General features: G+C 58.2%; 1 protein-coding gene across 6 annotated transcripts in view; it reads right to left on the bottom strand.

The window, feature by feature from the left end:
- Window positions 1–2,171: 2,171 nt before the first annotated feature.
- The window catches only part of SHANK1 (SH3 and multiple ankyrin repeat domains 1), a 60,052-nt gene continuing 48,840 nt past the window's right edge, over window positions 2,172–13,383 (bottom strand). For 3 of the 6 annotated variants that reach the window (XM_007997682.3, XM_007997684.3, XM_037991989.2), the window contains 2 exons: window positions 9,097–12,196; window positions 2,717–5,603 (listed from right to left, as the gene is read on the bottom strand). In XM_007997682.3, coding sequence (XP_007995873.2) covers window positions 4,886–5,603; window positions 9,097–12,196 — 3,818 coding nt within the window. In that variant the 3' untranslated portion in view covers window positions 2,717–4,885. Of the gene's footprint in view, window positions 5,604–6,015; window positions 6,093–9,096; window positions 12,197–13,383 lie in introns of all 6 variants that reach the window. The other 3 variants (XM_037991991.2, XR_005238366.2, XM_007997683.3) reach the window with 3 other exon arrangements.

Genomic DNA, 13,383 nt, shown 5'->3' with positions numbered 1-13,383 from the left:
GGGGCTCATGTTTTTGACAGATTCAGCAAACTGGTCATCCCTGCCTTCAATCAGAAGAGGTATATATTAGGGTCCCAGGCACTCAATAATTGAATGAGAAGAACTAACATCAATGGGTGCTTACTGTGTGCCAGGCACAGGCCTCCAAGGTACCCTCTCAGCTAATCCGTGTGACTCTCCACCCTGCATACAGGGATTGCCATCCTCCTTTTAGTGATCAGTCTCCACCCTATCACTCCACTTCTTTGTGGCTTTGAACAAGGGACCCTCCAGCCTCCCCTCTCACCCCAGTCAAGGAATGCCTTTCTGGAAGTGACATTATTTTTCAGTGAAATCATGAAAATTTTCATTTCATTTTAGTTCCTCAGCAATTTTATGTGCTATGACAACTGTTATCACCCTTGACATGCTAATCACGTGTTGTAAATGTGTTTAGTGATCAGTACATGTTTCTGAATGTTAAATAGATTGACAAGACATCAAAACCTCCTGACTGTTATCTTTTGACTACTGAACATTCTTAAAATGCTAATACGAATATAAAAGGAAAGGTGTGCAATTTAAATCCTGGCAGAAATCTTCAAGAGTTTTCAGTCGCATTCATTGCAAATTGCTGGGAAAGTTTTTGGTAGATTCGTAAAGTTGGCTAAGTTGGTGAATCATTCAGCCAACTGTTCATTGACTTTTGGGCAAATCGGCTTGGTGAGAATTGATTTTTTTGGAGAATGACCTGGAGTGACAGTAGATGCTTTCCCATCTGAGAGATAATCTGTCGTCTCCTTTGACAATAGCCACAGTACCCTGGGATCAAGAGCGATCCTTGCCCCTCAAATGCCACCTGGAACTCTGTGGCAGGTTCTGCAGGTGGGGTTTAGGGTGGTGACTTCTGAACCCAAAATGAACCAGGAGGTCACGGGCTGAGGTTCTCTCTCCGACACCCGTAGTCCGAGGAGGATTTTACCCACCTGGAGGTACTGCAAGCGCTGGAGGCCCAGTTACCGGGGGCCATGGAGAGCGGGCGCGTGAGCAGCATCCGCTTTGAGAACATGAATGTCATCTGTGGGACTGCGGGCCGCCGGAACCGGTGAGTAAGCGGCGGGGACGCGGCCTGGAGCGACTGGGTAAGAGCGTGGTTGGTTTTAGGGCGCTGAGGGGCGTGGCCAAGAGCGAAAGCGTGGGGGGCGGGGCCCGGAGCGACTAGATAAGAGCGTGGTTGGTGTAAGGGCGCTGAAGGGCAGGCCCCAGAGCCACTAGATAAGAGCGTAGTTGGTGTAAAGCCGTTGGGAGGAGGGGCGACAGTGGAGTGAAAGCGTGGTAGGGCGGGGCCAGGAGCGACTAGATAAGAGCGAGATTGGTGCAGAGCCACTGAGGGGCGGGGCCAAGAGTGAGCGCGGTTGGAGGCAGGGTCCGGTGAGATCAGAGAGAAGGAGGGCTCTGGAGTGAGTAGAGGTCCGAGTTTGAGTGATCCAGTAGTGACCTGGATAGGCGTCTGAGCCTGGAAAGGCAGCTGTGAGGGGGTAGAAGGGACTGAGCACATGGTAGAGGTGGGGCCAGGGGTGATAGGGTGGGGACAGGCCTGGAGTGCCTAGGGTAGAGCGGAGCCTGCAGTCTCCAGTTGAGGGTCGGGCCTTGGAGCGGTTTGAGATGGAGTCTCGGCAGACAGTGACCAGGCTAAGAGAGCGTAAAGAGCCTAGAGCGACCCAGGCGAGAGGGCAGGGCTGGAGGGGAGTTTAGGGACGGAGCGACTGTCTGCTGGACCAGGGGCTGTGAACGACTCCAGGGACCAGGCAGGGACTCTTCGACGATCAAAGCCGGGGCTGAAACCACCTACGAGTTCCTTTTCCGTTCCCACCCCCCTTGCAGGTGGCTCATCGCGGTCACGGACTTCCAGACGCGCTCGCGCTTGCTGCGTTCCGGCCTCAGTCCCCGCGGGCTCGCGCACCAGCTCGTGCGCCACGACGATCTCCTGCTGGGTGACTACCGCCTGCACCTGCGCCGCTCCCTGGTCCGGCGGCGCATGCTCGAGGCCCTGGGGGCGGAGCCGAACGAGGAGGCCTGACGCCCGGGCCGGCCCCGGCTGCGCTTGCGCACCGCCCCGCGGGCTGGGGCCACCCACCCGGAGCCCAGGAGGATAGGGGGCGTTGCCTTCCCAGGAAGGAGGCGGGGCCGGCTCGAGGGGGTGGATACTGTGAGTTTAATTATAAAGAATGACCTGGTACAAAAGCCATTTCTCTCTGCAAAATCTTGGTGGGGAGTCAGGGGAAGGGAGGTGATGGGGGGTAGGAATGAACCCCCTTGTTATAATCCCGCCTCCCTAATCTTCCTCCAGTCCCTGTACGTGGACGCCTGGGTCCCAATCCCTTGAGAGATGAACTGAGGCCCGCAGAAGGGAAGACCTGGGCACCGGGGCTTTCAACGCGTGCCGAGCCCTGTCTCAGAATCAGACGTCCTCATCCGCCCCCCTCCTCTTCCCCTCCCACCCCCCTTGGAAGACAATTCTCGGGCTTTTATTTCAGGTTTTTTTTCTGGATTTTTTTTGTGTGTTCTAGGGGTTTTGTGTTTTTTTTTTTTTCTGTTTTTTATATTTTCTTCTTTTGTTATTGTTCCTCTTTTTGCTTTTTCTCTCCTCTCCATCCCGCGCTGTCCCCGCATTCGGTCCCTCCCCACTTCCCGCCCCGACCTCTCCTCCCCCCTCCCCACCCCCTACACCCTCCCCAACCCCGCGGCACCCATCCAGAATGAACAAGCCCTTGATAGACGGGCGCCGCGCAGGCCCCCTGCGGACTGGGGGCATCCGACAAGGGGGAGGGGGCGGGTAGGGGTCCAGCGCGTCCTCTGCCCCTCTCCTCAACACCCCTCCCCCCTCCCACGACCCTCCCACGAGGTTCCCCGCAGATCCCTGACATGGTGAGGGGAGGGGGCTGCAAGCCCCCTCCCCTCATGGACGGAGCGCCCCCCCCTCTCGGGGGTAGGGGGCAGCAGAGGGGGAATGGGCTTGGGGAAGGAGGGGGAGCTCCCTTCTTTGGCAGCTGAACATGGGGGGGGGACCTGAGGGCAATGCCCTCCCCGCCACCCACAGCAGGGGAGGGGGCTTCTCAGGGGGAAGGGTGGCTTAAAATTCCCAAGCCCCGGGGAAAAAGGGGAGAGAGGAAGCGTGCGGGAAGGAACAGCCATGCTGGAGGGAGAGGGAGCTTCTTGGAGTGGGCAGGTTAGGAGAGGGGCATCTTCGTGCAAAAGGGATGGACAGATGGCCCAGGAAGGACAGGAAAGAGAAGAGGGAGGGTGAGGGCTGGAGGCAGGGACAGGCTTGAGTGTGGAAGCATGGTGAGCCGGAAGCCAGTGTGCATAGGGTCTTCTCTCACCAGGAAGAGAAAGAGCTTAAGGAGGTAAGAGAATCCGAATGAGAATGGCCGCAAGAGCTGCTTGTCAACAGGAAAAAACAAATAAGGGTGTCAGGAAAAGAAATGTTACAGCCCAAGAGCGCATGGAATGAGATGAGTTTGCAAAAGGAAAGAAGTGGTAGAGCTCTCATTCAGGTAGAAAAGACAAGATGCGGTGTGCAGCCACGTCATGGAGTGCAAGAACATTATTAAAGGGGGAGAAACAAGGCTTCCAGAGAGCACTGAAAATGCAGGGGGCGGGGGGCGGGGGCGCATGTGCAAAAGCAAGTGTGCGAGAGGGTTCACAAAAGAATCAAAAATGCAGAGGGGCAAAGATTTCAAACAGAAACGGGCAAGGGAGTGGGAGCCTGGCAAAGAAGAAGAGAATGAGCATTTGTGAGAGAAACACAGTTCCTGGGAGGCAAGTGTGCAAAAGGTGTGACCAAAAGTGACGGTGCAAAAGGGGCAAAAGGGAAGAGGGGGGAGGGGTGGAGGGCTAGGAGTGTCATGGTGAGAGGGGAGAGGTGGGGAGTGGAAGAATCTGGGGTTTTTAAGAATAAGAAGGGAAAGTGCTTCAACGTAAGAAAATGGAGGTAAGAGTGTGCCAGGAAGGGTGCATAAGATAGCAAGTGTGCAAGGGCTGAGCAAAGAGCAGGGCACTCCAGAGAATGAATGATGTGCATGGAGTCTGTGAGTGGGGGAGGGAAAATGTGTCCCAAGTGTGTCTGCAACAAGGGTCCAGATCGAGCGGGGAGGAGGAGATGTGAAATGGAGTGTGTAAAGGAGGGCCCTGGTAGGGGAAAAGTGTCAGCAGCGAGCATCAGAGCAGGAGGCATGGAGTATGAGAAAGGAAATGCAGCGTGTGCGAGGAGAACAGAGTGTGTTTGAGCGGGCCTCGCCAGCCGGAAGCAAAGGCAGAATGTGCAAGACAGCGAGAGGGCAAATTTGTGCAAAATTGCAGCCCAGGGAGGGGAGGGGAGAGAGGTGAGCAGGCGTGCAACGGAGCGTGCAAGAGGCTGAGGGGGGCAGCTGTGTGTGCTGGGGAGAGGGGAAGGGGGAAGAGCTGAGGGGCCTGGAGAGAGTGGGAAGGGTGGTTAGAGGGGCGGCAGGTGGTGGAATCTGAGGGCACCCCCTTCCCCTGCGGCCTGGGGGACAGTCCCCATCCAATCAGGCTCAGGGCTGACCCTCTATGGCTCTGTCTGTCCCCTCCCCCCAGAATAGGCCCTTCCCTCCTTCTCAATCCCCCTCTGTAATTTCTCCTATCCCCCCTCCGCTCCCCGCTTCACACACACATAGTCTTTTGTCAGCTGCCCTCCTTCAGTGAGGTGCAAATGTCCGGCCTGGATTGGGCCACCTAGTGACCTCTGGCCTTGGGAGATGAGGGCAGGGCGCAGTTTGAACAGAGTCCCTGTCCCGGGGGAGAGAATGACAGTCAGGAGTCAGAGGTCAAGAGGCCAGCAGGCTCAAGAGTTCTGTGGACGGGGCTGGTCCGTCCAGGCCAGCCATCACCTCTCCAGGAAGAATTTGAGAGCCCGGTCGATGTTCATGCGGTGGCCCACCCTGGTCACACCTAGATCGACATAGTCCTCCTTGGTCAAGGCGGGCAGGTGGGAGCCATCAATCTCATGGTCCAGGAACTGGGCTCGGTGCTCCCCCAAACCCAGCCACTCTAGCCAATCAGCCACGTCGAACTTGGTCCAGAACCCCAGAGGTTTAGCGCCAAACGGCTTGTCCGGGGGCAGCGAGAGCAGGCGGGTCGGTGAGAGGGAGCGCGAGGCCCCTGACAAGGCTCCCCCGAGCCCTCCGGATATCCCCGGGTGTGGCGGCACAAAGACTGGGGCGAAGGGGTCAGCTGAGCCTCCTGCCCCTCCAGTTGGGGAGCCACGGATGTCAAAGAGGCCTGGGTAGAGGGGTCCAGAAGGCAGGATGGGCAGGGACGAGGGCCTGGGCGCAGGGCTGACCTTGTGCTCCGAGGCGGGCAGCAGCGAGGGGCTGGGGGCCCGGCGGAGCAGAGGGGGCCGCATCTCGAACTCCACGCCCTGGAGGTGGCGGGTGGACGTGGAGGAGGAGGAGGCCGAGGGTGAGGTGGCCCCTGGGGCCGCAGCGGCTGTAGGGGAGACCCCTGTTCCGGTGGGGAGCGGTGGCAGAGGTGGTTTGGGCCAGTTCTGAAACAGGCTGCTGACAGGCTTGGAGAGGAGCGAGGACTGGGAGTCGTCGGAGAGTCTGGAATGTGACAAAGGGGCAGTGGGGGAGGACAGGGATTTAGGGGGCAAGGGCAGGGGTGAGAAAGAGGCAGAGGTCAAGATACAGGGAGAGAGGAGGAGAGACATAAGGGTAGGGGGAGACATGGAGGAGAGAGACGGGAAGAAATGGAGGGAGCAAAGGGTAAGATGGCCGTCGAGGAAAGAAATGAAGGGAGAGAAAGATGAGAGGACAGGGAGAGGGCGACAGTTAAGAGAGATGAAAGAAAAAGAGACATTAAGTGATAATAATAATAATCGTCACCGCTCACTGATGCTCACGTGTGCCAGGCATTGTTCTAAGTGCTTTACATGATTGCATCTCAATTTAATCCCCACGACAGCCCTGATGCAGGTTACTATTATTATCAGCACAGAGAGGTTAAATAACTTGCCTAAGGACACACAGGAAGTGGCAGAGCCCGGTTATATGGCACCAAAGTCTGAGCTCTTCACCACTATTCTATACTGCCTTTCAGGTTATGGCCAGTCATAGCAGAGTGAAAGATGGGGAGACAGAGAGAGACAAAAAGAGGGTGAGCATCCAGGGGAGAGAGATGGAAGGGACAGGGGACACAGAGAGAGAGAGATGAAGAGAGGGAGATGAAAGAGAGAAGAAACAAGGGGAGAAAAAGGTTCCCCTCATCCCTTTTGTTCCCTCTCCTCCAGCACTGTCCAACCTCAGGGCCTTTGAACTGGCCGCTCCCCCTGCCTGGCTCACTCTTGCCTGGGGCAGCTGCTTCCTCTCCACTTCCATTGCTCTGCCCATCTTGTCTGTTACATGAGAGACCTTCTCCAACCATCCCATTGTGGTAGCTTTTTTTTTTTTTTTAGGATGGTTGCAATTATTTTGTTTACTGCCCCGCCCCCACTCCTATGTCCCCAGACTATGGGGTTGCACAGTCTTTGCCTGTTCTGTCCAGCAGGGGATCCCATCACCCAGAAGGGCACTCTGCACACACAGATCATGAATCAATAATTAATGTGTTTGTTGACTGAATTAAGCATCCTTTCTATTGCTGCTACAAGCAGTGGGAAAACAAACAAACAAAAAAAAAAAAAAAGGAAAAAAATCCTCTACCCAGAATACTTAAGAATATTCAATGAATTTCATTCAGATCTTAAAGGCCTAATAAACCCACATTTGTTTGTTTGTTTATTTTTACAACTTAGGAGCATTGATTCAAATTGCTCTGATAATGTATACTTCCTTTTTCTTTTCTTTGTTTCTCTCCTTTTTTTTTTTTTTTTTTTTTGAGACAGGGTCTCACTTTGTTCCCCAGGTGTGATATCAGCTCACTGTAGCCTCAACCTTCCAGGCTCAAGTGATCCACCCACCACAGCCTCCTGAGCAGCTGGGACTACAGATGCAGGCCACTGTGCCCAGCCTTCTTTTTCTTTTCTTTTGCCCCAAATATACCCTCCCTGAACCCATATTTGAAGGTCAGACACATTTGGATAGCAGACCTTCAAACAGAATTCGAGTGAACTCTGTAGATGGACAAGGATATTTAAAAACTGCTCCCAACCCTCTGTGTATCTGAACCAGAAATGTAACTCTACTTTCTCTAGGACTAGAAGGTCTTGAATGGGCTTGAATTCTGTGGCGATGCAGCTAAGTGACTGCCCTGGGAAACATCTGCATCATCCTGTATTTCCCCATGTAGAAGTTGCTGGGCTCTTGTTCGAGGCCCCCCTCTTCCCCCATCTCATGTTACAACAATAACCCATATTAAATCCTCTTAAAAACTCTTTGGGCTGGCACTAGGCCATCCCCGTTCTACAGAGAGGTGGGTTCATTTGCCTAAGATCACCCAGGTGGAAATACAGGGCTGGGACTGGAGGCCGAGGAGGTGGGCTCTAGAACCACACCTCTGACTGCATCCTGTCTTGAGCCACACTGGCTTCAAGGGACTTACAGAGTTCCGGGACTGTCAGAAAGAAGTCACAGCTCACCAAGGAAACAAATATAAGCAGGTCTCACTCCAGTCTCCTTTGTTAATAACTTTTTCTTTTTTGAGACGGAGTCTCACTCTGTCACCCAGGCTGGAACACAGTGGCGCGATCTCGGCTCACTGCTACCTCTGCCTCCCAGGTTCAAGTTATCTTCCCGCCTCAGCCTCCTGAGGAGCTAGGACTACAGGTACCCACCACTACATCCGACTAATTTTTTGTATTTTTTTAAGTAGAGATGGGATTTCACCGTGTTAGCCAGGATGGTCTCTCTCTTCTGACCTCATGATCCGCTCACCTCAGCCTCCCAAAGTGCTGGGATTACAGGCATAAGCCACCATGCCCAGCTTGTTAATAACTTTTTGTTCATCATGGGATGTAGGTTGTGATGGTGATGGAAGGAGACAACAGAAGCTACTGAAATAAATGAAAATGTAAAGGCTGGACTAGGTGGCTTACACCTGTAATCACACTTTGGGAGGTCAAAGCAGGAGGATCACTTGAGCCCAGGAGTTTGAAACTAGCCTGGGCAACATAGCTGGTCTCTACAAAAAGCTTAAGAAAAACTGGCCAGGGCCAGGCATGGTGGCTCATGCCTGTAATCCCAGCACTTTGGGAGACCGAGGTGGGATGAATCACCTTAGGTCAGGAGTTCAAGACCAGCCTGGCCGACATGGCAAAACCCCTCATCTCTACTAAAAATACAAAAATTTGCCAGGCGTGGTGGCGGGCACCTGTAATCCCAGCTACTCAGGAGGCTGAGGCTCGAGAATTGTCTGAACCTGGGAGGTGGAGGTTGCAGTGAGCCGAGATTGCACCACTGCACTCCAGCCTGGGCAATAGAGCGAGACTCCGTCTCAAAAAAAAAAAAAAAAAAAAAAAAAAAAAAGAAAAGAAAAGAAGAAAAATTGACCAGGCATAGTGGCATGCACCTATAGTCCCAGAGGACTGCTTGAGCCCAGGAGTTTGAGGCTGCAAGTGAGCTATGATTATACCACTGCACTCCAGCCAGGTGACAGAGTGAGACCCTGTTTCTAAAAAAAAAGAAAAGAAAAGAAAAGAAAAGAAAAGAAAAAGAGCCAGGCATGTTGGCTCATGCCTGTAATCCCAGCACTTTGGGAGGCCAAGGTGGATGGATCACCTGAGGTCGGGAGTTCGAGACCAGCTTGACCAACATGGAGAAACCCCATCTCTAGTAAAAATACAAAATTAGCTGGGTGTGGTGGCGCAAGAGGCTGAGGCAGGAGAATCGCTTGAACCCAGGAGGCAGAAGTTGTGGTGAGCCGAGATCGTGCCATTGCACTCCAGCCTGGGCAACAAGAGTGAAACTCCATCTCAAGGAAAAAAAAAAAAAGGAGAAAAAAAAGGAAAAAAGAAAGTATCTGTGGAAGCATGCTTCTGCGAGAGCAAACTCCTGCCAACCTGGTTTCTGTTTCCTTTCTGCCACCCTGAGACCCTAAAGGGACACAGCTATGCCATCAACCCTTCTGGCCTCCCTTGTTGGCCACCAGCCCCCCGCTTACCTCTGCCGCTGCAGGGAGGAGGTCCTCTCCGGGACATAGCTGGCTCCCCCGTGGTGGCTGTCTCCGCTTCCCGCGCTGCCTCCTCGGGCCCAGGGCAGAGCGCCACCAGCTGCCGAGGAGCCCCCAAACTGCTGAAGCTTGGAGCTGAGTTCACTGATGATGCTGGCTTTTACTGTGGCCAAGGCTGAGGCCTGAGGCTGGGCCAGGGGACCAGGCAGAGGTGGCGGCGGTGGGCCCGGGCCCTCTTCCCAGGGCAGCAGCTTCCGAGGCAGAGAGGAGGCCGTCGGCAAGGGCACCGGTGGGACTTCTGGCTCTACAGCCACCGGACCCCCAGCCACGCCTGCCGTGGGGGGTCCTGAACAAGCACGCAGGGCCAGCAGCCCATCGGTTCCAGCCCCTGTCACCGAGACGGTGGGGCTGGTGGGGGTGACAGGGTCTCGGAGTCCCCCACTGGGGCCAGGCCGCAGGCCTCCGCTGGCTCCTAGTGCCCGGCCCCGGAGCTTGGAGGGAGTCATGAGCTGAGGAGGGTATGGCGGGCCGGGAGTGCCGCTGCCCCCAAAGGCCTGGCCGTCCAGGTAGGCCACATAGGTGTCCAGAAGCTCCGGCCCACTGGCCACACCGGCCCCACCCCCGACCCCACCCCCTGCGCTGCCACCACCTTCGGCAGATAGGCTGCTCAGCGTGGAGGCACTGCTGATGGTCTCCAGCGGGTGGTCACTGCTGCTCCGACTGTCCACCTCCTCAATGCCAGAATCCGTGCCAGGCGGAGGGTCTGGGCCGGGCTGTGGGGCAGGGGGAGCCGGTGCTGCTGGGGCAGGCGGGCCTGGTGGAGGGGGTTCCCCAGGGGCGGCGGAGGCCCCCTGGGTCAGGGTGGCCACCTCGCTGTCATAGGATGTCAGGCTAGATGCGGTGGAGTCCAGGGTGGGAGGGGCTGCGGCCACAGCTGGGGGTGGCACAGGGGGTAACGGAGTGGCCGGGGCAGGTGGGTCGGGCAACGGGTGGGGAGGCCCAGGCGTGAGGGGCGACTCCGGCTTTTCGAAACTGTTGGAGAATTCCAGGGGCGGAGGCAGCGGTTCCACGAAAAGGAATTCGCCATCTTCCACATCCACCGAGGGGGCGGGCGGCGGCAGAACCAGCAGGGGCAGCCCATTCTCTTCGCTGGCCCTCGGGGAGGTCGGGGAGGGAGGCACGGACCGGCGTGGGCTGGGCGGCGGGACCCCGGGTCCGTCCTCCGAGGGGGGGCCCCTTCCGCTCGTCGCGGGGGCCCGGGGCTGGCAGTTTTCAAGGAACCGCACGTGCAGCGGCAGCCGCTCGGACTCTTCGGGGGCTGCGGACCTCCAGGGCTTGCTCACTGCAGGATGCGGGGCCGGGGGCTCCGTCCCCAGCTGCAGCAGGAGGGGCCCCACCCCGGGAGCGGTGGGCGGCAGGCGGTGTAGCAGGGAACGCCGGGCGGCGGGCGGGCTGGCGGGAAGGGACTTCTCCTGGCTGCCCAGCCCGGCCCTGTACCCCAGCTCCCGGCGCGCGGGATCCGGCGGGGAGGCCCCCCAAAGACGCAGCACTGGCTCGTGGTGGGCGTGGGGCGAGTGGTGGTGCGGAGGGGGCGGCGGGGCCTCGTAGCGGGGCGATGGGGGCCTAGGAGGGGGCTGGGGGGGCCCACCACCCTCCGAGGACTCCTTCAGCGCTCGCTCGCGGGCGGCCAAGGCCAGCCCCAGCGGGGAGGCGGGATCCAGGGCCTTGCCGGTCAGCGGGTGCACCAGGGGTCGCGGGGGCAGGAAGCTGGTGAAGGCGCTGCTGCCCCCGCCACCCCCGTAGGCTCGGCTCCCGGCCCCGTAGCCGCCGTAGCCCGCGCCGCTGCCCGCAGACTCCAGTCGGAGGTAGGGCTCGGCGGAGAACATGCCCTCGTCGATGGATTTGGAGTGGCGCAGCCGCGGGCCCGGGGCCGCCCCTGTGCCCAGCCCGCCGTCTCCGCCGTCCTCGTCCCCCGCGTCGGTGGAGAGGAACAGCGTGGAGCGCCGGCGCGCCTCATTCTGCCAGCCCCCCTCCCTCCGGGCCGCCCCCACCAGGGCGGCCCCGAACTGGCTGGTGAAGTCCAGCGTGGCCGGGCCGCTGGGCGAGGCGGGGGTGGGCACGGGCGAGGGGGACGGTGGCACGGGCGACATGGCCGGGGCGGGGCTGGGAGAGGAGCCGCCGCCGCCGCTGCCGCCGCCTCCCGCAGGCTCGGGCTGGGTGGGGGGCTCCGCCTCGGTGCTGCTGCCCTGGCTGCTGCGGCCGCTGCTACTGGTGGACGGGGCCTTGATGATGATGGTGGGGATGGGGATGGAGTTCTTCTCTGAGGGCGCGGCCACGGCGGGCGGCGGCTGCGGGGAGGCTGGGGACGTGGGCGACGGCGCGGGCGGGAGGCCGCCGCCCTTCTGGGGCTCGCCTTCCACTTTGGTCTGCTTGACCAGCGGGCCCTTGCGGCCGCGGCCCGAGCGGGCGGGCACGTACATGGCTGCGCTGGCCGCCCGCGGGGGCAGCTGGAAATAGCGCAGAGCCGGGCCCTGGGAGGAGCCACCGCCCCCGCCCGCGCCGGCGTGATGCGACGGGGACGGAGCCCCCGGGGTCGGGCTGGGCCCGCCGCCCCTCCAGCCTCGCAGGCTGGGCTGAGGCCCCAGAGCCAGGCGGGGTGGAGGGTCGTCGGGAGAGCCGCCTGTCTCCATCTCGGGAGGATGAGGAGGGTGGGCGTGGTGGTGGTGGGGCTGGGGGGGCGGGGCGTGGTGGTGGTGGTGGTGGGGCGGGTGGTGGTGGGCAGGGGGCAGGGGTCCGCTGTGGTACAGGCTTTTCTCGCGGCTCCCCACGCGGGTGTCGGGAAGGGAGGGCCCGTCAAAGGATGCAGGGGAGGAGGCGGGGAGGGGGCCACCAGAGCCGGGGTTGAAGGGCCCTCCCCGAGGGGAGGGGGTGAGGCGCCCTGAGGAGGAGGGGGCTGGAGGTGTGCTATAGGGGGGCTCCGGCGGGGACGTGGTGGGTGGCGGGGGAATGTCCTCCGAACCAGGCACAGACAGGCTGCGGCTGAATTTCATGGCTGGGGGTGCTAGGTAAGGTCTGTCATCTTCTGCCGCCCCTGGGGAGATACAGAGGATCAGGGAGGGGGACCCTGGTGGAGAGGGTCTCCCTGTTCCACTATCCCATAGAACCGCAACAATACTAATAACAAGAATAGCACCCCGTATATGCCAGGAACTTCACGTGGACTCGCCCAGCTCCTCCCTATTTGGGGTAAACCCAAATCTGCTTCATACAGAGGTACAGGTTGTGCACCGCACAACTGCAAACCGCAAGGTGAGGAAACTGAAATTCGGCGGAACTTCCTCCCCATGCCAGGAGGGGGCGCCGTTTTCTAATTCCGTTCAGAGGCTCAGTGAATGGTTTGGGGCCAGCAAAAGCGGCTGGAGCTGGGAAGGGATAGTCCCCTCGTGTTTATGCATAGATGCGTGTTTCTTTTCACTTATATGCAGGAAAGAAGTGCAACCAGCACGCCAAAGCTGTGATTCTACAGAGAGAACCACTTATGATGAGGCTAAAGTTTAAAAGGGAGCGGATCTATAGAAAAAAAAATCAGGTAAACGGTGAGAGCCAGGTGGACCCCACACTCAGTGGGAGTGCAAGACTCACACTGGTGGACTTTGAACGCCAGGAGTTGGGGAAAAGCTGGATCCAGTCAGGGAAAAACAACTCCAGGAGGCGTGCAGGAGTTAAGTCTTTGCTTACTTCACTGCCAAGGCTCAGTCTTTGACCCTCTTCTCGCCTCTGACTACTCCCTCTCAACCAGTGACCAGCTTCATTCATTGCCTCTCTGCTGTGGACGCCCACGTTTATGCTTGGGGCCCCATCCTCAGCCCCGAGCTCCAGGCTCCTATATTCAAATACCCACACCCAGCTGGTTGTCTCACAGGCATCTCAGACTCGAAACTCTCCAACCCAATCTCCCTATCTCCTCCCCAACAGACTCCGCCCAGCCCACCGTCTCCCCCTACACCGCAGCAAACAGCAGCTCTGTCCTTTCAGGCGCTAAGACTGAAAACCCTGCAGCCACCCTTAGTAGCTTTCTTCCTCACGTCACCCACATCCAATCCACCAGCAAATCCTGGTGTTTCAAAACATATCCAGAATCCAGTCCCTTCTCACCCCTCCAGAGTCACCACCCTGGGCCAGCCACTATCATTTCCTATCTGGATAGCAATAGCTGTCACCTCTCCTCTTTGGTCCCCGGGCTTCCCAGCTCATCCCCTTCAATCTAGTCCCTTCACA

Source organism: Chlorocebus sabaeus, chromosome 6 (genome assembly GCF_047675955.1).
Source record: "Chlorocebus sabaeus isolate Y175 chromosome 6, mChlSab1.0.hap1, whole genome shotgun sequence".
NCBI classification, from domain to species: Eukaryota; Metazoa; Chordata; class Mammalia; order Primates; family Cercopithecidae; genus Chlorocebus; species Chlorocebus sabaeus.
The sequence above is the reverse complement of the archived record's forward strand: the minus strand, read 5'-3'. Positions and strand labels throughout refer to the sequence as shown.